Source organism: Diceros bicornis, chromosome 3 (assembly GCF_020826845.1).
Source record: "Diceros bicornis minor isolate mBicDic1 chromosome 3, mDicBic1.mat.cur, whole genome shotgun sequence".
In the NCBI taxonomy this organism is placed as follows: Eukaryota; Metazoa; Chordata; class Mammalia; order Perissodactyla; family Rhinocerotidae; genus Diceros; species Diceros bicornis.
In genome coordinates, this window is record NC_080742.1 from 25886188 (window position 1) to 25913257 (window position 27070).

Here is a 27070-nt window from a genome sequence, read left to right on the forward strand (position 1 = left end):
AGAGAAATAACAATTCAACCTAGTCATAAATCAGTTAGCATTAACTGGCCATGGAGTTTTTCTTTTAAGGAAGATATAAACTATCCTAATTGTCATACAGAACCAATATTTTAAAAATTGAATTGCTTCCGCTGAAATATACCTGTATTAGACACTTTTTTAAAAAACTCTGTTAGTTTCCTAATTTTAAGAAACCCTAACGGTCTGTCCCTCCCCAAATTACTGCTTTTAATTTATTTGGAAAGTAGTTCATATTCATTGTAGAAAAATTAGAAAATACAGAAAGGTAGATGGAAGAAATTTTGTCAGTCATAAATCTTACCTTCAAAAAGCAGCTGCTAGAAACATTAACATTTTGATGGATAGCTTTCCAGCATTTTCTATGCGTAGTTATATTTTTCGTTTAGTTAAAATGGAATCAAAATGTACATGTAACTGTTTATTTCCCTTAATACTGTATAATGAACATTTTTGTATGTCATTCATTATCCTTCTACAGCATCATTTCCTAAAGTGAATAGAATTTCATTATCTATAGTGTAATAGGTTCTCCTAGTTATTGTTGGACTTTTAGGGTACCTTCAGTTCAGTATATATACAGTATTGCAGTTAATATCCTTATAACTACATCTTTTTTACAGAACCATGATTATTTCTTTAAGTTAAAATCCTGCAAGTAGAATTTCTGGGATAAACAGCATATATGTTTTTAAAGCTTTTGAAATATGCTGTCAAATTGCCCTTCAGAGAGGCCATACCAATTTTGTTTGAATCAGCAATATGTGGGAGTGCCTGCTTCCTACCATTGCCAACTAAGTATTAAAAGTGTGGCCAATTCTATAAATGAAAAATGATTTCCTGTTTTTGTTTTAATTTGCATATATTTGATTGCTGGTGAAGTTGAACTTCTAAAAATATTTATTAATCATTAGTCTTTTTAAGTGGAGTTTTATCCTTCTGAAGCCAAATATATGAAGTACATTAATAGAAAACATCCTAAAATGTATTTCATATTTAAAATTAATTTAAGTTTTAGGTTGTGTACCAGTGAGAAACGGTTGTGTTTTTCTGAGTTACTGCTTGATAGAACTTCAAACGTCTTTCAACATTTTTTTCTTGAGTGGATTTTAGGCCTGAAAAGTCCAGTAGCTAATGATTGTTCGTCTTGTATGATGCCTTCAATTTTTCACTTTTAAGTATAATGCCATCATCAAGATACTTAGAGCTAAGTCTTTGTACTCAAACATGATTATTTCCTAAAGAGGCAAATTTCTACAAACAAAATTGCTGACTTAAAGAGGCTGTACATGATCAAATATGCTGTTAAATTGCCCTTCCTAGATGTAAGATTCCATATACTCTGCCTTTCCCCCTTCTTAGTAGGGATAAACTAATCATTTGCTACCAAAGGCCACTTCTTTGACTTATGCACCACATCCCATCCTCTCTCTTCTATTAAGGTTTTTGCTCCAGCAATTGTTCCCTTCCATTATTTTTCACTTTTCTAGATGTTCCCATGTATCACAGCATACAGGCATGTTGTTACTTTCCCCATCTTCAAAAATGAAACAGAAACCTTTCTAACCCCGTATTCACTTCTAGCTATTTCTCATTACCCCCTCTTTTATTACAACACTGTGCCTCCAGAGTTTTTTTTGTCTCCATTCTCTCTTGAACTTTTCAAATCTAGCTCTAATACCTAACCCTGAACTGTTCTTGTCAAAGGCAGCAGTGATATCTCATTGGCAAATCCAGTGGTTAGTGTCCTTATCTTACCTGACCTTTCAGCAGTGTTTGATACGTGTGATTGCTGTCTTCAGCACTCTTCTGGTTTTCCTCCTCTTTCCTCCTCCTTGCTCTCCAGTTTTTCCTCATCTCCCCAACCTCTAAATGTTGTACTGTTTCAGAGATCAGCCCTGAATCATCTTCTTTATCTACACTCTAAGTTTCATCCAGTTTTAAGGCTTTAAACACTATTTTTTTGCTGCTCTTTCCCAAATGTATACTTCTACCTGGAATACTACCCTAAACTCTAGACTCGTACATCTAGCTGCCAACTTGACATCTCCACTTGGATGTATAATAAGCACCTCAAACTAACATGTGTAAAATTGAACTCCTAATTTCTTCCCCTGAAACTTCCTTTAGTCTTTCCCATTCCAAGAATGGTAGTTCTGTTGTTCCAGTTGCTTATGCTCAAAACTTTGGAGTCATCATTGATTTCTCGGTGCCATAATTCATATAGGGTCCATCCGCAAATCCTTTGGCACCATCACTGTTATCTCCTTAATTTAAACCTGGCAATTTGCAATTGTGTTCATGCCTCTACCTCTGACTCCTCTGGTTTATTCTCCATCGAGCAGCCAGAGTGATCCTTTTGAAATATACATCAGATCATTCCATTCCTATGCTCAAAACTTTCTAGTACCTTCTTTCCATCTAACTCAAAGTAAAAGACAAATTCCTTGATTGATCTGGCCTCCAATACCTCTCAGACCTCATCTCATATTACCTGCCCTCCCACTCACTGTGCTTCAGTAACACTGGCCATCTTGTTATTCCTTGAGCATACCAGGCATAAGGGCACACCTGTGCATTAGGGCCTTTGCTCTTTCTGTTCTCTCTACCAGGAACACAATCTCAGATATTTACATGGCTAGCTCCCTCATCTTCTCTGAAATTCAGCTTAATACCACCTACTAATGAAACCTTCACTGAACCTCCTGCATAAAATAACATCTCTACCCATGGTATGCCCTTACTTTCTTTATTTTCTTTATAGCAGCTATTGATATCTAATACAGGTTATGTTATTTGTTTTGTCTCCTGCCACTAGAATGTAAACCCCGAGAAGTCAAAGACTTTTGTGTTGGTTCACACACATATCCTGAGTGCCTAGAACAATGCTTAGCAGACAATAGATGTGTACTAAATATATGTTTTGAAAATTAAATGAATGAATATCCTCTGGATTTTCTAATGCTTATTTATAGGATTAAAAATATTCCTCTGGGGCTGGCTCCGTGGCATAGTGGTTAAGTTCGCGCACTCTGCTTCGGTGGACCAGGGTTCGCAGGCCTGGATCCTGGTTGCGGACCTATGCATCACTTATCAAGCCGTGCTGTGGCAAATGTCCCACATATAAAGTAGAGGAAGATGGGCACGGTTGTTAGCCCAGGGCCAATCTTCCTCAGCAAAAAGAGGAGGATTGGCCACAGATGTTAGCTCAGGGCTAATCTTCCTCACCGAAAAAAAAAAATTCCTGTGAAGGAATTGATACTTTTAAATTTCACCAAGGGTTATCAGGCTGAAAATTTTATGGTCCATTTTTTTCTTCTTTGTATATATTTATTAAAAATAAATATTTAATTATTAAAGGTAGAGGAATAAGGAAATTGAGTAATAAGAATTCTTACTCTCTATTTAATAATTATAAACAGTAAAGCATTATAAAGATTTTTGTTAAAACTATTTTTCCTTTCATATCACTGATATGTCTTTCATTTCCTCAATAAAAATTTAAAAAATATTTTGCTCTTTAAAATATTGAAATGTTCCTGAAATTCTTAAGCATCATTTTTTCACTAAAAATATTTGCAGAATTTCTATATCTTTTAGAATAAGATATACTTTTAAGAGTATCAACTTTTCATTGTCCATGGCATAAATTAAATAAGTCTTAGGAAAACATACAGACGCTCTAGGACCTGGCCTCAATTTACCTTGTTAGCCATGTTATTTGTCTACCACCAATTCAGCTTTTTTGGACATATATAGTATTGGTAATTGAAATGTTGAGAGGCAATGTGATATCATTTTAAAAATTTATAGTGTAAGACCTCTCTCATATGTGGAATATAAACTATCACACGGACAGAGAGAGCAGTTTGGTGGTTACCAGGGGGCAGGGAGTTGGGGGGTGGCCACAAGGGATGAAGGGGCGTATTTATATGGTGACTGACAAATAATAATGTACAACTGGAATCTCACAATGTTATAAACTATCATGACATCAATAAATAATTAAAAATATATATTTTTAGTGTAATACAAGCTCCCCTTACTAGGGTGACCTTGAGTAAACTACTTACCATGTCTTATTCTCATTTTCTTCCTTTGTTGAATGAATCTGTTAAAGAGTAGAGCAGTACCGGGCCGGCCCTGTGGCTTAGCGGTTAAGTGCGCACGCTCTGCTACTGGCGGCCCGGGTTCGGATCCCGGGTGTGCACCTACGCACCGCCTCTCTGGCCATGCTGAGGCCGCGTCCCACATACAGCAACTAGAAGGATGTGCAACTATGACACACAACTATCTACTGGGGCTTTGGGGAAAAAAAAAGGAGGAGGATTGGCAATAGATGTTAGCTCAGAGCCGGTCTTCCTCAGCAAAAAGAGGAGGATTAGCACGGATGTTAGCTTAGGGCTGATCTTCCTCACAAAAAAAAAAAGAGTAGAGCAGTACCTCATGGGGTTATCATGAGGATTAATGAGATAATGTATATGAAGTGTTTATATAGTTCTTTGGAATCATTGTAGGTGACTTTGGAATCACTGTAGGTGAGTATTTATTTTCTTCCTTGTTTCTACAAGGAACTTCCTTATTATCAATCCTCCCTTTCTACTCTTGAAAGATTTTTAAATTACTGATTTAATTTTATTGATAGTCATATGATCATTCTAATTTTCTATTATTCACTCAGTTCTGGTAAATTATATTTTATTAAAATTTTCAAAAATTTATATTATGATGTTCAGAGAATTTCTTTTAATATCCTTTAAATCTCTCTTCATCTGTAGTTACGTTTTGTATTCACAACTTTTATTTTTGCTTTCATTTTTTTAATCATTCTTGCCAAAAGATTGTCAATTTAGATTGTCAATTTTATTAGTGTTTTTAAGTATTTCTTTTTCTTTGTTGATCCTCTGTTATACTGTTGCCATCTAGCTTATTAATTTCTGTTCTTATCTGTATTATTTTGTTTCTTCTACTTTCTTTGGGTTTGTGATGATCTTTTCTTTCTCTTTTTTTAAATTTCTGCTTTATTGAGTTATAATTGACAAATAAAATTCTAAGATATTTAAAGTGTACATCGTGATCATTTGGTATACATGTACTTTGTGAATGGCTTCTCCCTATCTAGTTAATTAACACATCCATTACCTCACATATTTATCTTTTTTTTTGGTGACAACATTTAAGTTCTACTCTCTTAGCAAATTTCACTTATACAATACAGTGTTATCATCTGTAATCACCATATTTTACATTAGATCCTCAGACCTTATTAATCTCACAGCTGATAGTTTGTGCCTTTTTACCAACCTCTCCCTATTTCCCCCACCCTCCAGCCCCTGGGAACCACTCTTCTACTCTCTGTTTCTGTGACTTTGACTTTTTTTTTTTTTTTTTTCCAGATTCCACGTATAAGTGATGCTGTGCAGTATTTGTCTTTCTCTGTCTGGCTTATCTCACCGATTTCCCTCTTTCTCATGGCTGAATAGTATTCCATTATATATATTTACCACATCTTCTTTATCCATTCATTCGTTAATGGACGCACTTGTTTCCATATCTTGATTGCTGTGAATAATGCTGCAATAAACATAGGAGTGCAGATATCGCTTTGATATCCTGTTTTCATTTCCTTTGGATAAATACCCAGAAGTGGGATTGCTAGATCACAAGATAGTTCTATTTTTAATTTTTTGAGGCAGCTCCATACTGTTTTCCATAGAGGCTGTATCAGTTGACATTCCTGCCAGTAGTGCACAAGGGTTCCCTTTTCTCTACATCCTCATCAACACTTGTTATCTCTTGTCTTTTTGATGATAGCCATTCTAACAGATATGAGATGATATCTCATTGTGATTTTGGTTTGCATTTCTCTGATGATTAGTGATTTGAACAATGTCAAACACTTTTTCATGTACCTCTTGGCCATTTGTGTGTCTTCTTTGGAAAATGTCTATTTGGATTGTTTATATATTTTTTGCTATTGAGTTATATGAGTTCTTTATATATTTTGGTTATCACCCACTTATAAGATATATGGTTTGCAAATATTTTCTCCCATTCCATAGGTTGTCTTTTCATTTTGTTGATGGTTTCCTTTGCTGTATAGAAGCTTTTAGTTTGATGTAGTCCCATTTGTTGATTTTTGTTTTTCCATTTTTTTGGCTTTGTTTTTGGTGTCAAATCTAAAAAAGTCATTGCCAAGATTGATGTCAAGGAGTTTACCCCCTGTGTTTTCTTCTAGCAGTTTTACAGTTTCAGGTTTTACATTCAAGTCTTTAATCCATTTTGAGTTGGTTTTTGTGTATGGTGTAAGATAGGGGTCCAGTTTCATTGTTTTGCATTTGGCTGACCAGTTTTCTCAACATCGTTTATTGAAGAGACTGTCCTTTCCCCATTGTATATTCTTGGCTCCTTTGTCATAAATAAATTGACTGTATATGCATGGGTTTATTTCTGGTCTCTCTATTCTGTTCCATTGATCTATATGTCTGTATTTATGCCAGTACCATACTGTTTTGATTACTGTGGATTTGTAATATATTTTTAAATCAGGAAGTGTGATGCCTCTAGCTCTGTTCTTCTTTCTTAAGATTGCTTTGGCTATTTGGGGTCTTCTGTGATCCCATACAAATTTTAGGATTTTTTGTTCTATTTAGGTGAAAAATGCCATTGAAATTTTGATAAGGATTGCTTTGAATCTGTAGATCTCTTTGGGTAATATGGACATTTTAACAATATTAATTCTTTCAATCCATTAGCATGGAATATCTCTCCATTTATTTGTGTCTTCTTCAATTTCTTTCATAAATATCTTATAGTTTTCATTGTATAGGTCTTTCACCTCCTTGGTTAAATTTATTCCTAGGTATTTTATTCTTTTTGATGCAATTGTAAATGGGATTGTTTTCTTAATTTCTCTTTCTGATAGTTCATTATTAGCATATAGAAACATAACTGATATTTTCATATTGATTTTGTATCTTGCAACTGTAGTGAATTTGTTTATTTGTTCTAACAGTGTTTGGTGGAGTCTTTAGGGTTTTCTATATATAATGTCATGTCATCTGTAAATAGTGACAGTTTCACTTTTTCCTTTCTGACTTGGATGCCCTTTATTTCTTTTTCTTGCCTAATTACTCGGGATAAGACTTCCAGTACTATGTTGAATAAAAATGGTGAGAGTGGGCATCCTTGCCCTTTTCCTGATCTTACGGGAAAAACTTTCAGCTTTTCACCATTGAGTATGAGGTTAGTTGGGAACTTGTCATATATGGCCTTTATTATGTTGAGGTACATTCCGTCTATACCCAGTTTGTTGCAAGTGTTTATGATATTTTCTTTCTCAGTACTTAAATTTACTTTTTTTCTTATAAGTATATAAGGCTATAAATATCCCTTGAAATACTACTTTAGCTGCATCCTATAAGTTTGTTATTTTTTATTTTAGTTGTTTTAAGTATAATTTCCATTATAATTATTTTTTACCAAAGGATTTGGTCAATTTTTAGTTTTCAAACTTATTCAGGGCTTTTGTTATTGTTCTAATTAGTGAATGTGGTCTACATAATAATAATTCCTTGAAATTTGTTGAATGGCCTAGAGTTGGTCAGTATTCCAATAATCGTACCCTATATTCATTAGATTATGCTTATTAATAGTGTTGTTCTAGTATTCTATATCCTTTCTCATTTTTTGCTGCTTCATTTTTTTAATTGTTGAGATGATGTAGTAAGTTCTTTCACTGTGATATTTGATTTATCAGTTTTTCCCTGTGGTACTTTTAATTTTTGCTTTATATTTTTTGAAGGTAATTTACTAAATGCATACAATTTTAGAATTCTTAAATTTTCCTGATGTAATGAATTTTTTATCGATATGTAGTAACCATAAATATTTAGTAATTTTTTTATTCCTTAAAGTCCGTTGTGTCTGATATTAATAGAGTCCCACCAGTTTTCTTTAGGTTAGTATTTTTCTAGTATAATTTTATCTTTTCTTTTTTTACCATGTTGTATCTACTCTGACATGCCTTCCATTGTAAATGCATCTCAATTCAGAGAAAGTGGTTTGACAGCAATAGTAAGATGTCATCAATTGTAAGCTATACCTTGATTTCAGATATGTTAATATGTGAAAAAATGTACAGCAGGAATTTATGAAATAGAGTGCTTTCAACCTGTGTTCTTACGTTTTTAAGTATATCTTTTAAAAATAGTACTTAACTGGAATTTTAAAAATCTAGTCTAAATAGGCTTAGGATATTTATTGATATGGTTGGATTGATATCTACTATTGTACTTTTTGCTTTCTGTTTGTCCTACTTTTTGCATTTATTTTTCTACTATTTCTGTCTTCTTTTTTTTTTTTGGATTGATTTTTCCGTTCTCCCCTGATTTTCTTCCTCTGCTAATTTACAAGTTACATACTATACTTCTCTTCTTTTACTGGTACTCCATTAATTTTGATATGTGTATTTAAAATTTAACATAGACTCAAGTTACCACCTATCCAAATAAATGAGGACCTTGTATTAACTCTAGTCATTTCATTCTTGACATATGCTATTACTATCTAGAATTTTAGGTCTGTCATTGATTTAATTAAAATTTCATGAGGTAGGCATCATTGTTAGTGGTTCATAGTCTCAGCATTTGTTTAGGTTTTCCCATAAGTTTACCATTTTCTTTGCTCACTGTTCCTTATTGGATCATTTTCCTTTTTTCCTAAAGTACAATCATTGGAAGTTCTTCTAGTTAGAATTTGTTGATAACATCTCTCAGGTTGTAGTTTTCTGAATACAGTTATATGCTTATACTGCCCCCTTTCTGGGAAGATAATTTTGCTGGATATGCTATCCTAGTATAGCAGTTATTTTTTCTTAGCATTTTGAAAATCTTTAATAAATATTATAATTTCTTTTATCTTATCTTACATTTTACTAATTCCCTCTTCAGTTACATCTGCTTTTTAGCTCATCCATTGAATTTTTAATGTCAAATATTATTTTCGAAGTTCTACTTGTCTGTTTTCCAAAGCTGAAACTTTATCATCAGCCACTGCTTTCTTTTCTCCACTCCATCCAAAGCCACAGCTGTGACAAGCAAATTTCCTTTGGTATGTGTTTGTTTATTGGTTTATTTCCTAGATTATCAAATGAGAACTTCTCCTTGGTTGGAGAAGGAGAAGTTCTTTATGCAGAGGTCTCTGATTCAAATTTTGCAGCATGCTTGGACTCCACACTCAAGATCCCAAAAGATACAAACACAGATCACAGAGGATGAAATATAAAATATCTTTCTTTGACCATTATGATATTTTCCACCATTATATCTATGTTAACCTATGAAATTATCATTTCTGGCCTGGATATCTCTTGTTTCATATTTTCTTGGTGTGTTTTCCATCTCTCTAATTTTAATTCTTCTGTATTCATGTATATCTTGCAGAGAAGTTATTGTTGGCCCTTATTTGTCTTAATCAAATCTGAACATCTGGCTTTTGGTTGTTGAGTTTAACCTATTTAAGATTTTTTTAGTTTCTTTTGTATTAGGGCTCAGTCTGCTGTCTTATTTTTTTATACTTTGAAGCTTATACAGATTATTTTTATGCTCTGTTTCTTATATGTTAATCATTGCTCATATATTAAAATTTAATTTCCCCGCTTCCTTTTTAAGTATATTATCACCTATATCTTTCTTCTAAACCAGATAGCCATCTTAGCACACTTTCTTCTCATTTAGTTTCTCCTCTCCTTTTTATTCACCTTATTCTGTACTCCTCTACCATATTGATGTCAGAATGAATTTTAGATACAGATTGTAATGGATGTTCTCTCTGGTCCACCTCTGCCTCTCCTTCCCCCAACAGAAAATGCTTAGGCATGACTAGTTTTTCTGAACTTATCTTCTTTTTGCCAAAGCTGAGCTGACCTTGAACACTACCCCGATATTATACCCCACTGGCATTAGGCTGTAGTCCTGTTTGTCTGCCTCGCAGTGGAGGTTGGACTGGCAGTGATCCACCTGGAGAGGTGAAAAGAACCCAGCCAGAAAGCTCTTCCCAACACATCTTGAGTTTCTGGTTCTCTTCTCTGGAAATCGTTTATCTCTCCTCAGGACATTCTCACAGTTTTTATGTTAATTCCTTAGTTCTATAAACTCACTTGAACTTTGGCAGCATCTTTAGGCTTGACTTTGTGAGAGGTAGTCAGCAGCCCATGCTAGCTTGTCATTTTTTTCAGAAAGCTACAGTCTATAATGTCATCATTATAACTGTATATTTAGTGCTAAATATTTTGGGGTTTTCTCACTAGTAGCTTGCAAATACAGAAGTATTTCTTAAAAATCAAAGTGGAACATATTACTAACTTTATTTTTTAATTTTAATCTTTCTAGTTCTGATAGTATCAGCAGTGATGAGGAAGAGCTGAGGACTTTGGGAAGCAGTGGTAGTGAAAGCAGCACTCCAGAGAATGTCGGGCCTCCTTTCATCATGGATGAGAATAGTTGGTTCAACAAGTGTAAGCGAGTTAAACAGAAGTATCAGCTAACCCTGGAACAGAAGGTATTTATCAGTTGTCAGAAGCATTTAATTTGGTTCTCATTATTGCCTTTGGACTGTCACTGCCAAAAGATCTTTTAGCTGAATAAAAGTCTTTACCCATTGCTACTTCTTTTCTGTTCTTGAATTGTCCTCTTCATAATTAAAAATCAGGCAAAGTTTTAGGAGAAGCTTTTATTGAACTTTTTCTAATTTTATGTTTTAATATAAATATAAGCCATTTATTTTTCTGTATGCAGTTTCATTTATATGTTTGAGATTTTAGTTCCTATGATTAATTTTATAAAAGATTATTTGGTTTATGAAAATGCAGTGATTGCCTAAGTAAATTCCATATATGTCTCTCTCTCTCTTTTTTATTTCTTTTTTGCTGGGAAAGATTAGCCCTGAGCTAACATCTGTTGCCAATCTTCCTCTCTCTTTTTTTTCCCTGCCCAAAGCCCCAGTACATAGCTGTATATTCTAGTTGTAAGTCCTTCTAGTTCTTCTTTGTGAGCCACCACCACAGCATGGTTATTGACAGACGAGTGATGTGGTTCCATGCTCGGGAACTGAACCCAGGCCACTGAAGCAGAGCACGCCAAACTTTAACCACTAGGTCATCAGGGCTGGCTCTCTCTTTTTTTTCAATGGAGTATTTTAACAGCTCTTCTGTGCTAAGCACTATACTGGGCAAAGTGGAGTACATAACAGAAAGGAAAATAAACTCCATTATCTTGAGGAATTTTAACCTCTTCTTTTTTACTATGTTATCTATTTTCCCTTCTACCCTTCCTTTCAAATTATCATTATTCACAGATGATCTATATAGGGAAAGCCCAATGGAATTATCAATAAAAATATTAGAATAGTAAAAAATACACTGAGGAAAAGGGTTACAAAGTAAATTTACAAATATAAATAGATTTCCTATAGAAAAACAGCTACTGGTTAGAAAATAGAAAGAAAAAATCCCATTTATAATAGCTGCAAAAATGTGCATAATCTTATATGAAGAAAACTTTAATACCCTATTAAAGAAGACTCCTGGTACCAGCAAGAAGTCAGACTAAGATAGTCTGAAAGCCTGTACATTGCAAAAATCTGAAAACGCTGAGTAGAGTAGTACAATTTTAAAAGAGTTTTAAAAGAGCTGATTTCTCAGAATAGGAGCTCACTAGGACCAGAAACATAGAAGGACCTAAAAACAAGAAAAGTAAAGTCGCTGGGGTGGGGGTATGGGACCATTCCCTTAATCTAGGTACTTGTGTTTTGATACCAACAGGGGAACAGCAGATCTAGTCCCACTATCATTCAAGATGGAAACTGAACCTAGAAGGCAGGAGTGAGATGCAAAATGGCAGAGTAAGCACAGAAATTGGTAAATAAACCTTGACTACATGAAACAACAGCAGTAACATTAATGACCAATAGGAAATGGCAGTGGTGTACTGGAATATGTTTAACAACTTATTTTCACAGAGGAAATAGAACCCTGATTTGTAGCATTTGCTGATTTCTCTGGGGTAAATGGTCCCATCATGGCCAACTTAACGCCATCAGTGTAACATCACTGAATATAGAATTGAGTAGAGATGCACAGTAGCACACCATTATATAGTATTTCTACCAGATAGACACAATAGATGTAAATGACCTCAAGAACACAGATAATAATAGCAAAATATCGTAAAATACTTAGGAAGATGAGTTTTGAGTAGTTATTTTCTTGTTTTTAATATAATTTACTTAATTGTAAGTTTATATAATTTAACTTTTAATAGTAGTAGTGTTTAACAACTAAATTACAAAATTTCTGAGATTTAACAGTTAGCTCTCAAGAGCTGTACAAGCTGGCTGCAGCCCACCACTGGGAAGCAAAGTGGAACTAAAACGCTAAGTAACATTATCAGAAAGGGCGGGAGAGGATGATTGGCACTAAGGCTTTTTGAGGTCTCTGTTTTATAGTGAAGGAATATAGACACATTTTTTAATGTACATGCCTGTTTCTAAAGTTGCAATTAAAAGTAGAATATTTAACTTCCAAACTAATAATCAAGAAAGAAGAGAAATAAGGAAAATTTGATTAATATAATAGAAAGGAGAAAATAAGAAAAAATAAGAAAAAATAAGGATGGTATAAAGAGAACACAAAATAAAGTGGCAGAAATAAATCTCAATATAACCAAAAGAGTCAGCATCACCATAAACGTAAAGGGCATAAACTTGCCAGTTAAGACAAACTCTTAAATTTATTTTTAAAAAATCATACATTTTAGTTATATGCTACCTGTAAGAGATGTACATAAAATACAATGACACAAAAAAAAATAGAAACTAGGAGGGTAAAGTTATAGTAGGAAAATACTAACCAAAAGAATTTTATATTAATATTATTCAACATAGACATTAAGGCAAAAAGCATTATTAAGACTAAAGTAAGACATTGTCTTTTTTTTAAAAAAAAAAATTCACCAGAAATGTATAACAAGCAGTGCTGAATTTACATGCATTTAACAATGTAGCCATGAAAAATATGAAGCAGAAAATAATAGACTATCCAGGAGAAATTGATAAATCTGAAATTACAGTAGGAAATTTTAACATTTTTCCAAATAATTTACAGATTGAATAGACAAAAAATTAGTAAAGATGTAGTGAACTTGAACAACACAATTAGTAAGCTCGATCTAAAATATATTAAATGCTAACAATTAGAGTACATATTCTTTTCAAGCACACGTGGGACAGCTATCCAGTTTTTATGGAGCATACCAGGTCACAAAGCAAATGCCCACAAATACCAAAGAAGTGATATAATAGTGATTACAGTGCAGTCAAGTTAGATTCAATACAAAAAGTTTACCACCACCCAAAGACCACCAGTGGAGATTTGAAAAATAAAGACTTTTAAATTAGGGGTCAAAAGGAAATGAGGAAATACTTAGAAATGAATAAGGATGAAAACAATGCATACTAACAGTTGTAAGTTGCAGCTTGGGCAGTACTTGTAGAAGTACTTAATTTAGAAAACAAAGAATGAAAGTTAAAGAGCTAAGACAACCAAACCAGTTCAAAAAGAGGAAAATAATAAAAATAAGAGCAGGTATTAATGAAATAAACAGAGAAACAGAATTAATAAAACCAAAAGCTGATTGTTTGTAAAAACTAGTGAAATAGACAAATCTCAAGAATAATTAAATTTATAAGAGAGTTAAGTCATAGATAGACAATTTTAAGAAATAAAAGAGAGCAGACAGCGTAACTATAAATGTAGCAAAGACACCTCCAATAATTATTAGAGAATAATTTCAGCAATTTTATGTCAATACCTTAGAAAGCATAGGTGAAGAATTTTTATAAATATTACTTCTCAAAACGGATAGACTATAACCATTAAAGAAATTAAATAAGTAGTTTAAAATCTATCCACTCCTCCCCCCCATTTGTTTGGTTTTGGAGGTAAACTCTACCAAATGTTCAGAAGGCAGTAATCCCTATTTTATACTGAATGTTCCAGAGAATAGAAAAAGAAGGGATATTTTTCAATGAATTTTATAAATTCAGTATTAACTTTGATACTAATATAAGGTCATGTGAATTAATATCCAGTGGGAATGTGATTGGTATAAAAACAATAGTATGGACAATTTGGCATTATCTAGTAAGTGGGAGGATATGCATGGCCTATGCCCCGGCAATTCCACTCCTAGTCATATCTCCTAAAAACTCTTAAGATGTGTGTATCAGGTAACATACAACTGAGTGTTCACAGTAATATTGTTTATATTAAGAAAAACCTAAAATAATCCAAATGTCTATTGACAGAAGAGTGAATAAATAAATTGCAGTATTCATACAATGGAATACTATCCAGTATTGAGCATGAATGAACTCTAACTAGACGTATCACTGAAGATGAAAAAGCAAGTTTCAAAGGAATATAGACAAAACCCAGCAAAACTAAGCAACATATTGTTTAAGATGACATAACATTTGTGGTAAAGCTAGAAAGAAAAGCAAAGCGATGATAAACACACATCTTGGGGTATTGTTATCTTTGCAAAGGAGGCAGAGGGGGATGATCAGGGAAAAACATTATAGGGTCTCTAAAAGTATTGGTAATTAATCGAAGTATTGGGTATATAAGTATTGTTTAATTGCTAATGTTTATAAATATTCATTTATAGTTTATAATAAGCTGTGTATCAACATGAAATATTTCATTTGTAAAAATTAACTTTGTTTTTAATTTTTGAGATATATATATTTTTTTTGGTGAGGAAGATTAGCCCTGAGGTACCATCTGTTGCCAGTCCTCCTCTTTTTACTGAAGAAGAAGATTGGCCCTGGGCTAACATCCACCCTTTCTACTTTATATGTGGGACACCTGCTACAGCACGGCTTGATAAGCGGTGCATAGGTACACCCCTGGGATCCGAACCTGCGAAACCCAGACTACCAAAGGAGAGCGTGCAAACTTAACCACTGTGCCACCGGGCCAGCCCAATTTTTGAGATTTTATTATGAAAAAAAAATTGAGAATTGTCATGAAAAAATATGAAAAAGAAACTCAACGAGGGGAGGGTAGTGTTACTGCGCAAAATTGGGGTTCACTTGCCCAATGTGCATAAACAAGCCAATTAATTACAGCATCAGTCTTTGGGAAAAGAGATCAGCTTGATTCTGTGAGATTGATCTGCAGGGAGAATAGGGGGCATGTGCCCTCAGATCTGTCTCCCTGACTCGAGATTTGGGGCAAAATTTAAGAGGTTAGGGAGAATAGGCTGGCACGTGGAAATGGTGGTGGGACAGGTTTTGATTGGTGGGCTTCAAGCATTTATGGTAAGGTTTTAAACATTTAAGACAGGGTTCTAAACATTTATGAAGTTCTAAACGTTTATGATGGGGTTCTAAACATTTTTGAGGGCCAGCCCTGTGGCTTAGCAGTTAAGTGCACACACTCTGCTACTAGCAGCCCAGGTTCGGATCCCGGGCGCGCACCGACGCACCGCTTCTCCGGCCATGCTGAGGCCGCGTCCCACATACAGCAACTAGAGGGATGTGCAGCTATGACATACAACTATCTACTGGGGCTTTGGGGGAAAAAAAAAAGGAGGAGGATTGGCAATAGATGTTAACTCAGAGCCGGTCTTGCTCAGCAGAAAGAGGAGGATTAGCATGGATGTTAGCTCAGGGCTGATCTTCCTCACAAAAAATAAAATAAAATAAATAAATAAATAAAACTGTTAAAAAAAAAAGGTTTAAAAGAAATAAATTAAAAAAATAAACATTTTTGATGAGGTAGGGAAGGAATTTTAACACCAAGTCTTCCTGAATGAGGGACCCCTCGCTTCTGATAAGAGTCTGACTCTCAAGTTCCAGTCATGTCCCAGTCCTTGGGTTCCATGGGAAGGAGGATCTTTGGTTCTGTGGTCGTTTCAAGTCACAATTTCTTCTTTCGTGCGTGCCCTTGCTACGTGACTTTGCAGATTTTCTGAAAGGCAATTCTTTTTTTTTTTTTTTTTTTGCTGAGGAAGATTTGGCCTGAGCTAACATCTATGCCAATCTTCCTCCATTTTTTGTATGTGGGTCACCACCACAGCATGGCTGCTGATGAGTGGTGTAGGTCCATGCCCATGAACCGAAACGGGCCACCAAAGCAGAGTATGCTGAACTTAACCACTAGGCCATGGGGCAAGCCCCCTGAAAGGCAATTCTTAATCACTCTGTTGATAAAAGAGGGGGTCAGTTGAACTGGTCCTGGAGGACCCGTGGTTACAAATCCCCCTTTTTGTTGTTCATTCCTCAATCTTGAGGGATATTGGGTGACAACTGCTCTAGCTTCTTCCTGCTGATGAGGGGTGTAGGTCATTCCATCTTGTTAAACCAGTGTCTTAGTAAGATGGTGATGTGGGTGGGCTCCCAAAGGAACCAGGTATTTAATAAGATGCATTTCTGGAAGAACAAGGTTAATTGTTGGAGCAATTTATAAACCAGGTTTTGAGCCCAGGAGGAAGCCAGTCAAAAGATTTCTAGATGTCAGAGTCAAAGCATCGTTTGCAGTTTGAAATGTCTCTGATGATGTCATTGGGTGTTCAGGTATCTTTCTGAGTGACTTACACAGCAACAGACATGAATCTTTCTAAGTTTATATCAAGTTATCCAGCTTCAGGTTGCAAGGTTTCAGGAAAAAGGGTAGGTTCAGTTCTCAATGATTCCAAATGAAAATGGTGGAAAAAAATGGAAAACGTTAGTTTGGAGATTTGTAGGCAGATATTTTGGGAGACTAGAAGAATTCAGGATCCAGTCCAGTTAAAAGATATAAAACAAAACCTCAAAGACAATTATCAGAACTAGAAGCTAATATCCATGAATGTGTATTATAGTTTCTATTGAAACATAACTTTTATCTCTAAAATCACGCCCATTTTTACCAAACATAGGCAAATTAGGACTAATTGTTTGGCAAAATGAGTCTAGTTTCAATAAACTTGGCCCAATTATTTACATAAGAATAGCAATTGATCATATAGGCTCTTTTCAATCTGCTTTGCTGGAACTTTTCATGAGGAATCTCAGATTGAACCTTAAAGGCATCCTGAGGCCAGGAAAGCCAACCCAAGGACTTGTCATCAGACTGCACTTGCAATACCTACAGTTTTGGGTGAATTCTCTTTTTGAAGTCCCCAAAATATCTTGAGGTTCCTTGCACCTGTCACAGAAATAACCTTCTTTACTCTCCTGGTAAGTTGCTGGGAACCCTGTAAGCAAGGTACCAGGCCAATATTTCCAAGTGGCTTTATTCCATAAAGACCAATCTTTATTCCTCAAAAGTTGTCTTGTCATATCTGAGTCTGCATGTTTCTCTAAAATATGACATTCCAGTCAAAGCTTTGGTAATATAACCAATTTGTTTCCAATTGTGTCGTGCTATAAGGAGAACAGATTCTTATTGAACTTATGCAAATAACTGCATTGCTGTGAAAACAATACTCACTAAGAGTTTCCAAATTCTGGAGGGATCACGTAGGAAGAAAAAATGATAAATGTTTCAATTGTGCATACAAAGGTATAATTTACCAAATTGCTGTAAGTCATAGTTAGCTTAACAGAAAAGAGAAAAGGGTTTCCTTAAATCTGGAAAATAACAAAATATTAAAAATCAGTAATATCTCAAATGAAAAGTCATAAAGATTATAATCATCTTCATCAGTTCATTCAGTCCTGTGTAATTGATTCTTGATCTTAATCTTCTATTAGCAGTTTCATGAAATCATCAGTTTCTCTGTTAGAGTTCTGTAATTTCTTACCCAGTTCAGTTTTATGATCTGAAAATTGATCAGAAACCTGTATTCTAAAGCAAGTATTAGAGTCCTTTCCATGAATCTCTCTGAAGAGGAAATACATCTGCAAAAACATCAGAGTAAAACAACAACTATCTGTAAATGACAAAAGACTCAAAAAGGGCAATTGACAAAGAAACTTGGCTATTTCTGTGACATACAACACTTTAAGATAATAACTATAATTATGGCTGACAACCAGGACATATTAGAATTTTAGGACTGTGGTATAATATTTTAAAACACTTCTATCAATAACGTTTACCCACATGATATCATAGGTCCCTATGAAACAGAACTTAGTTATCCATTTAACCATGGCAACAAAGATTTTCAGGCCAAGGCAGAAAATTAAATATCTATAAGAAAAACCTTAGCACCTGTGATTAAAGACCTGATAAAAACAATACAGGAAATTTATTTTGATAAAACATAAAATCCCTACCCTTCTAGTACTCAAAGAAAAAAAATCTTTCATAATCTCTTTATAAAGAGCAGACTAAAAGTTCAAGAAAATTAGCCTTTTAAGAGAAAACCAAATTCTAATTTTGTACCAGCTTACTTTTGACATTAAAACTCATTTACTTAATTAGATTTACTTCAGTCTTAGCCAACTTGACCATGCATAAAACTCTTTTTTAGGGTTCCTCTTCCATAGACCTTCTATAACTTTCTTTTTACATTCAGAATTTGTCCCATGCTTTCCCTTTTTTTTTTCCTCCTAGTACTTTGGGACAAATTTCTCTTTCTTAAAAAAAACAAAAATATTTCCATTCTTTATAATTTCTTTACTGAAAGCATATGTCTTACTTTCCTTGAATACAAAGATGTTTTCCTTATTAATTTTTAGTAGCTTTTTTTTTAAACATTTCATGCACTCTTTTTTTTTTATAATTTTATATATTTATTTATTTTTTCCCCAAAGCCCCAGTAGATAGTTGTATGTCATAGTTGCACATCCTTCTAGTTGCTGTATGTGGGACGTGGCCTCAGCATGGCCGGAGAAGCAGTGCGTTGGTGCGCACCTGGGATGCGAACCCGGGCCGCCAGCAGCAGAATGCGCGCACTTAACCGCTAAGCCACGGGGCCGGCCTGAGTAGCTTTAATTACCTCTATTAATTAGAATTTTTAGCCTTTACGGACCTTCATGAAAACTAAAAAGCAATTATGAACTGTCTTTTATGTTAGCGTTCTAAACACTTTCAGTATGTTCTCTTATTTGAAAATGACCGAGATAGTCAATGAATTTTTTGGTTACTTAATTTCACCTAGCAAAACTTCAAAGTTTCAAGTTACCAGAGAGATTTTGGAAGTTATCTTAAATATACATGCCATAACACATAAAAAGTTCACCCAACACTTTTATCATTTTCATATCTAGTAAGTTTACTCAATTATTAATATACCTAATAGTTATTTAGATTGCCTACAAAACTTCCTGTGACATTAGACAAAATTAGCTATCAAGGTATTATTTTTGCTAACCAGTTTTGTAACAGAGATAACATCAGCTTATTTGACCAATAAACATAGAGTAAAGGCTGCATGTCTGCATCATATCCAATGCTGATAACTCTGAGGACATGTCCATTTTAATCAAACCAACAATCTTAAATAAGCTTTCATTTACCAAAGATTAATTTATATCATGTTAACTTGAAAGACATTTGGGTTAGTTGCTGTTACGTTTAGAAATAATTTATATAAGCGCTTACTTTAAGCCAATTGAATAGAGCTTTTTAGAAATTATACCATCTGTAGGTAAGATATCACACACACACACACACGCACACACATATATATATAGACACATACGCAGAGACTCCATGTTACTGTGCAACGGGCTCATTCTGCTTGCTATAAGACTTAGCCAAAAAGCCAGGAGGCAAGTTGGTGGAATAGAAAGACTTATTCATTCTTGCCAGCAAAGATGGAAGTTGGTGGACTAGTGTCCTTAAAGCCCATCTGACAGAAGAAAGACTACAGGCCAGTTATATAGGGGCTAGTCTCTGGGTGGGGCAGACATCTGGTCTTAGTTTCTTATCATCTTTGGTTTTTCCTCCCTTGTGACCAATGTTTCTGTTTTCGAGAGACTGGATATGCATCAGAGACTGGAGCAATGCCCTATACTCTGATTCAATTTAAAGATAATGAGAACAAAAGCTTTAATATGTATAGTAAAGATTATTGTTTATGTGAGTGGTACCAACATCCACAGCTATTGTTTTAAAATTACTGCCATGAATACAGGGCTCCCTAGTTATGAATCCAAATTTTGTTTTAAGCCTTTTTGCTAATATTTGTGGAGGAGACACTCAAGATGCTAGATTTTTGGTGAGGGTGCTCTTATGGCCGTTTTTCTTTCCTTTGCCTTTTCTTTTCTTCAATCCTAGGAATTAGCGATGGGCTAGATATTTCCTGGAGAGTTTGCAAGCTCTTTGAGATAAGGGAAATGAGTGGAATCTGAACTGCCTCTAGAGCTGCATTTCCACTCTTTCGAGGATTTGCAAGACAAAGATGGTTGTTTCCAGTTCCCCAAAGAACTGGAAAGAAGTTGACCCACCCTTTCAGCTACATTTTTTCAATTTAGAAGTTTTTCCAATTTAAGAATCCATCCTCTGACCGTTGGTGAATAGGATCTTAATAGTGATTCATACTAGTAAGTGTTTATGGCTTAACTATGGATGCAAGAGGAATCCCCAAAAGAGAGTACAAAAGAAGCAGCCCTCATGAGATCCAGAAAGTTCACTCCCAAAAACAGTCCAAGAGAGCAAAGGCTTATGCTGCACAGGCAGTAGAACACTAACCAGCAATGACGGTTGAGATGACAAAGGCCCCTAGTGAAAGCAGTTGGGACCCCTCATGGCAAACTCCTCTGAGAGCTGATACAGCTAGACAAAGAGAGTACATCTCGGAACCCCAGTCTACTTGACTGGCCGCCAAGATGCATGCTGGTGTGTGCATCCTCCAGATGGTGGAGACCAGAAAGTTCACAAAGCCAAGATCTCAAGACAGAACAATACAAAAGAAAATCTTACATGTACATTAACAGCTTTAGCTAAGCCTTGGGTCTCTTGGAGATAGATTAATACCTAGGAGGGAGGTGCCGTGGGTTTGGGGATTGAGTGTGCTTTACAGAGTACCTCATTGCATGGACATTTTCTTGAGGTTGGTGGGAGACCTGTTGTCATCTACCCCATTGCATAACCAACTTATCCTATCAAGAAGGAGTCTTCTTGAGGTGGTGAGTACCCTAATGGCTCTTAACTGCTCTACCCATGCCCACCAATTTTGCAGCGTTTTTTGGCTTCTAAGATGCCCTTTAGCAACAGCTTCCATCTTATGTGCATACTCTGTATGAGGGCCCTACAGCAAAGTTTACTGTGGGACCCCCCAGACAACAGGCTTATGGAGATGCCTGTGTCTTGCCCTACGAATATTTTCCTTTTTGTGACAAATGAGACAGAAAAAAACAGAGACAAGGAAAAATAGTGACCATCTCTAGGAGGAGAAGGATCGATAAATCAATGAGTACTCAGTAGCTCATACTATATACTTGTAGCTAAATATTGCCCAATTTGGGAAAATGCAGCCTCAGGGGCTACAGGTGGGGATTGAATTACTGTTTCCCATTGTTTCAGAATTTAGACATGGCCAGTAAAAAATATATTTATGCTGCAACTAGAACTAGATCGTGAAAATTTCGGGCATCCTTGAAAACAAGATCCTTACAATGAAGGCTAAGCCAAGGCTTCCTTCTAATGGCCAGTGTAATTTCCCTGAGTCTGATGGCAGTTTGGTAAGACCCTTAGCCACAAAGGGGAATACAACCTGCATTTCTTGTCCCACTGTAGTTTTGGGATCCCCCCAACCTGATGATTATCAAGCCAAGCCCTCAGGGCAGAAAACAAGCTTGGTAAGATTCTGCAGTTCTTTGTAAACATTTACAGCTTCTGGAACTTTTCAGTTGAAAGGTGAAGCCCTTGACTCATTAAAGATTTCTTTGTTTTCTCAGTTCAAAAGCTCAAAAGGAGCCCAAAGTGGCCACTGTAATTTTAAATGATCCCCCATTATCTTGCCAGCTGTTAATAGTTATCCCCATTTTAGGGGGATTTTCCCAAGGTGGCTGCAACAAACAAGGTAATTTCTAAAGAGAGTTTCATGATCACCAAGAACCTCAGTCCCCAAACAGCCAATTCAATTCAGACAAACATTAACACACAATACAGTTCTACATATAACAGACCAGAATACTAGCTAGTTTTCCAGGAGTAGTTCAGAACCAGTGCCAGAAGCTACCTGAAACCAGATTGCCAGGGGCACATTGGAACCAGTGCCAGGACTTGCCCAGATCCAGAAGCAACTTCACGAATGAACCTTTTATCCTGCCTCTATTTACCTCGGGTTGTTCAGGCCCAAGGTTTGGGTCTCAGCCTGCCAGGATTCCCCAGAATACAAGCCAAACTTATATTTCCAGGAAATCAAACTAGAGAGACGAGGTAAAGGATAGTCACTGTCTTAAAGTTACTCACCCAGAGCCCAGAGCCATCTTGATCCAGAAGCTGTTTCTTCTCCCAAAGGAAAAGAACACCCTGGGGCCTGGAGAACCACAGCACGAAATGGGAATCCAATCAGAGCCTCTAGACAAAACTGTCTAGGCAGCCGCTTAGGGTCGATGAAAAGACTCCACACCCTGCCGGCAGTTTCTGAGCCTTGGGCGTGTGGTCACAGGACCTTGTCCCTTCTTGGTCACCAATTGTTACGGCACAAAATTGGGATTCTCTGCCCGATGTGCATAAACAAGCCAATTAATTACAGCATCAGTCTTTGGGAAAAGAGATCAGCTTTATTCTGTGAGATTGATCTGCAGGGAGAACAGGGCCATGTGCCCTCAGATCTGTCTCCCCGATTCAGGATTTGGAGCAAAATTTAAGAGGTTAGGGAGAATAGGCTGGCATGTGGAAATGCTGGTGGGACAGGTTTTGATTGGTGGGCTTCAGGCATTTATGGTAAGCTTTTAAACATTTATGACAGGGTACTAAACATTTATGATGAAGTTCTAAACTTTTATGATGGGGTTCTAAATATTTTCGATGAGGTAGGGAAGGAATTTTAACACCAGGCCTTCCTGAATGAGGGACCCCTCACTTCTGATAAGAGTCTGACTCTCAAGTTCCGGTCGTGTCCCAGTCCTTGGGTTCCATGGGAAGGAGGATCTTTGGTTCTGTGGTTGTTTCAGGTCATGATTTCTTTTGCACATGCCCTGGCTAAGTGACTTTGCAGATTTTCTGAAAGGCAATTCTTAATCACTCCGTTGATAAGAGATGAGGTCAGTTGAACTGGTCCTGGAGGGCCTGTGCTTACAGTAGTAGTAGCTACTGTTAATATGTATCATAAAGCTAAAATAGCTAAAACAGTTTGTTAATGACACATGAATAGGATAACATAATGGAACAGAAGAATACTTTAAGAAAAAAAATCTAATTAATATCCTGAGAGGAATTTAAAAGCACATTGCAACTAAAAAGAATAGGGTGTCATGAGAAGAGAACAATCAGAAAACGTGGAAGAGCTATTAGAAATTAAAAATAAGATTTCCTGAATTCAAAAATTTAAGTGTAAAGATTTGGAGGATAAATTCATTGAAGTCTCCCAGAAAACAGAGCAAAAGGACGAAGAAACAGTAAATGAGTAAAAAAGGTGAGACAGAGGATCAGTCCAAGAAGTCTCATATCTGTTAGGTGTTTGCTAATAATAATAGCTAGGAATTATACATTGCATACAGTGTACCAGGTACCATTCCAAGCAATTTACTTATATTGATTCATTTAATCTTCCCAACTAGGTGCACTTATTGTTTCCACTTTTTTAAACTACGGCACAGAGAGATTAAGTAACTTGCCCAAGGACACATAGCTGATTATAGTAGAACTGGAATGTGACACTAGGCTATCCCTATACCTGCAGGCTTAACCAAAACATTATACTGCTTCCCTCTAATTTGTTAATGCTAAAATGTTAATATCTGTCTTTGAAAAATAATCACATAGCAGCAGATTTTTAATTGGTCATTCTGTAATTAGGTCTGTATTTTGAAGCTAGGAGGCATGTAGAGTATTTATCACTGTTGTAGAGTGTAGAAATTATAATGTTTTGACTAAGTTTTACCTTAAATTACAAATATATTTTATTGAACTTCAGAGAAGAGCTTTAAATCATGGAGAACGTGTTAAATTTTTGTATGCAATTAAAGCAATTTTTTTTTACTATTTCATCAGTGATACTTTGAAATTGTTTCATTACAGTGTAGATAAGAATAACATTTAAGCTACTTTGCATTTATCTTCAAGATATATATTAGAATTTTACAGTTTCTGTATCTTAGTGATCTATATTTCCAGGGTTATCTTGAAGAACTCTTACGACTTCGAGAGAACCAGCTGTCTGAATCTGTGTCCCAGAATAAAATACTACTGCAAAGGATTGAAGATTCTGATCTGGCCCATAAATTGGAAAAGGAACAATTAGAATATATAATTGTGGAACTTCAAGATCAGCTGTAAGTGAGATCCTTTTGGAAAAATTTTGGCAATATGTAAACATAAGAAAATGTCATGTTTTGACATAGGATTCAAACTCCAAGAAATCTGCCTGCTATTAAGTTCTTTTCCACTTATTCTTTTTGAAAAGCTTACTGTTGTTTTTCTTATTATAAAAGTAATCCATGTTCACTGTAGAAACATTACAAAATATAGGAAGAAAATAAAAATCACCTTCAGTTGTGCTACCCAGAGTTAACTGCTATAACTTGGTGTATATTTTTCCAAATGCATATGCATAATTTTCAAAGTATTTAGTTAGTTATTGATTGACTAATTGATTAATTGATTGATTTCAAACAGATGATATATAAGACCAGAACTTCTCAAAGTGTAGCGCCAGTGCATAAATCATTTGTTACCAGGTTGTGCCAGAATATTATTAAGCACAGTTTAGTAGAGCTGGCTTTTGCATAGCAAGACTTTTTTTGATGAAGAAAGTTGTGTATTGATCTACATTCTGGTACAAGCTCCTTAATTTGTCACTATTCAAAGCACTTGTACTAATCATACCATTTTGTCAAATTTGATTTTATCAATTAATTGTTTATGGTGAAAATCTTCTCATGTTAATATTTACTTAATCTTAAACGATGATTTTTAAATTTTTTATTTTGAAATAATTTCAAACTTTCAGAAAACTTGCAAGGATAGTACAAAATAATTCCCATATGCCCTTTCCTAGATTCACCAATTTGCAACATTTTGCCACATTTGTCATAACTCTCTCTCTTTCCTTGTGTATATATACACGTTATTTTCTGAACTACCTGAGAGGCTGCATTCATCTCTTTACCCCTTAATACTTCAGTGTGTCTTTCCTAAAAACAAAGACATTCTCTTACATAACCATGGTTCAGCTATCAATTTAAGAAATTTAAATCGATAGAATATTTTCATCTAATCTATAACTCATATTTCACTTTCATCAATTATCCAAATAATGTCCTTTGTTGCAACTTTTGTTTTCCTGGTACAGGATCCAATCTAGGATCATGTTTTGCATTTGGTTGTCAGTTTCTTCAGTCTATTTTAACTTAGAATTTTCTATTCTATTCTATTCTATATTTAGAATATATTCTAAAATATTCTGTTTTTACTTAGAATAGTTTTTCAATGTTTGTCTCACATGAAATTGATATTTTTGAGGAATACAGGCTCTGGAATGTCCTCAATTTGAGTTTGTTTGCTTTTCTTTGTGACTAGAATGAGCTTATCCATTTGTGGCTAGAATACAACATAAGTGATGTGTCCTTAGGATATCAAATCCAGAGGTCTATGAAGTCTGTTGCCTTTTATTAGTGACATTAGTTTTAATCATTTGGTTTAAAGTTTTTTTTCTTCTGTATAGTTACTGTTGTTCCTTTTGTAATTAACATGTAATTTGCAAGGAGATAACTTTGAGACTAAATAAATATAAAAGATGATTTTTTAAGTAAAAAAGTTTTATTAAGGAACATAAAAATTTAATGTTTTTTGGGAATTTGTATCTTGATGAAAAGAATTATGTTTATATATTGTTTCTTATATTTTCTCTAATATTTTAAAGAGAGTTTGTCCTGTGTGGAGTATCACTCATTGAGGGGTAGCTTAACACCTTCCATAGCCCCTTGCTTCTGTAAGCAGGGAGAAAAATATTAAAAGCCAAACAGTAGAGATTTCTAGTCATTTCTTTACAATTAAAAGATTAAGAAGATAATGTAGTTTTTCTTTTGCCAATAATACTGGTAGTTTGTCTAAAGGCTTTTAACTTAAAAATAATTATTCAATCAATTTTTATTTTATCAAAGAGATATTTTCATTTGAAGAATTAAATTTGAATGTAATCGGCTGGCCCCGTGGCTTATCAGTTAAGTGCGCGTGCTCTGCTACTGGCGGCCCGGGTTTGGACCCTGGGCGCGCACCCACGCACCACTTCTCCGGCCATGCTGAGGCCGCATCCCACATACAGCAACTAGAAGGATGTGCCACTATGACATACAACTATCTACTGGGGCTTTGGGGAAAAAAAAGGAGGAGGATTGGCAATAGATGTTAGCTCAGAGCAGGTCTTGCTCAGCAAAAAGAGGAGGATTAGGATGGATGTTAGCTCAGGGCTGATCTTCCTCACAAAAAATAAATAAATAAATGAATAAATAAACTTGAATGTATTGCATTTATTTTACTTTTGATAATTTAAAGAAAACAAAGACCCTTGGGGCCGGCCCCATGGCTTAGCGGTTAAGTGCGCACGCTCCGCTACTGGCGGCCCGGGTTTGGATCCCGGGCACACGCTGATGCACTGCTTCTCCGGCCATGCTGTGGCCGTGTCCCACGTACAGCAACTAGAAGGATGTGCAACTATGCCATACAACTACCTACTGTGGTTTGGGGGAAAAAAAGGGAGGAGGATTGGCAATAGATGTTAGCTTAGATCCGGTCTTCCTCAGCAAAAAGAGGAGGATTAGCACAGATGTTAGCTCAGGGCTGATCTTCCTCACAAAAAACAAACAAAAAAAACCCACAAAGACTCTTATGCTTTTAGAAAAAAGAATCCTCGAGTTATGGTTTTGTCATACTTCTATGATAGAA

At 35.3% G+C, this 27070-nt stretch overlaps 1 protein-coding gene across 5 annotated transcripts in view; it reads left to right on the forward strand.

Annotated features, from left to right (window-relative positions):
- The window catches only part of RUNDC3B (RUN domain containing 3B), a 165416-nt gene that overhangs the window by 86026 nt on the left and 52320 nt on the right, over nucleotides 1–27070 (forward strand). For all 5 annotated transcript variants that reach the window (XM_058524841.1, XM_058524843.1, XM_058524838.1 and 2 more), the window contains 2 exons: nucleotides 10410–10578; nucleotides 24302–24459. In XM_058524841.1, coding sequence (XP_058380824.1) covers nucleotides 10410–10578; nucleotides 24302–24459 — 327 coding nt within the window. The remainder of the gene's footprint in view (nucleotides 1–10409; nucleotides 10579–24301; nucleotides 24460–27070) is intronic.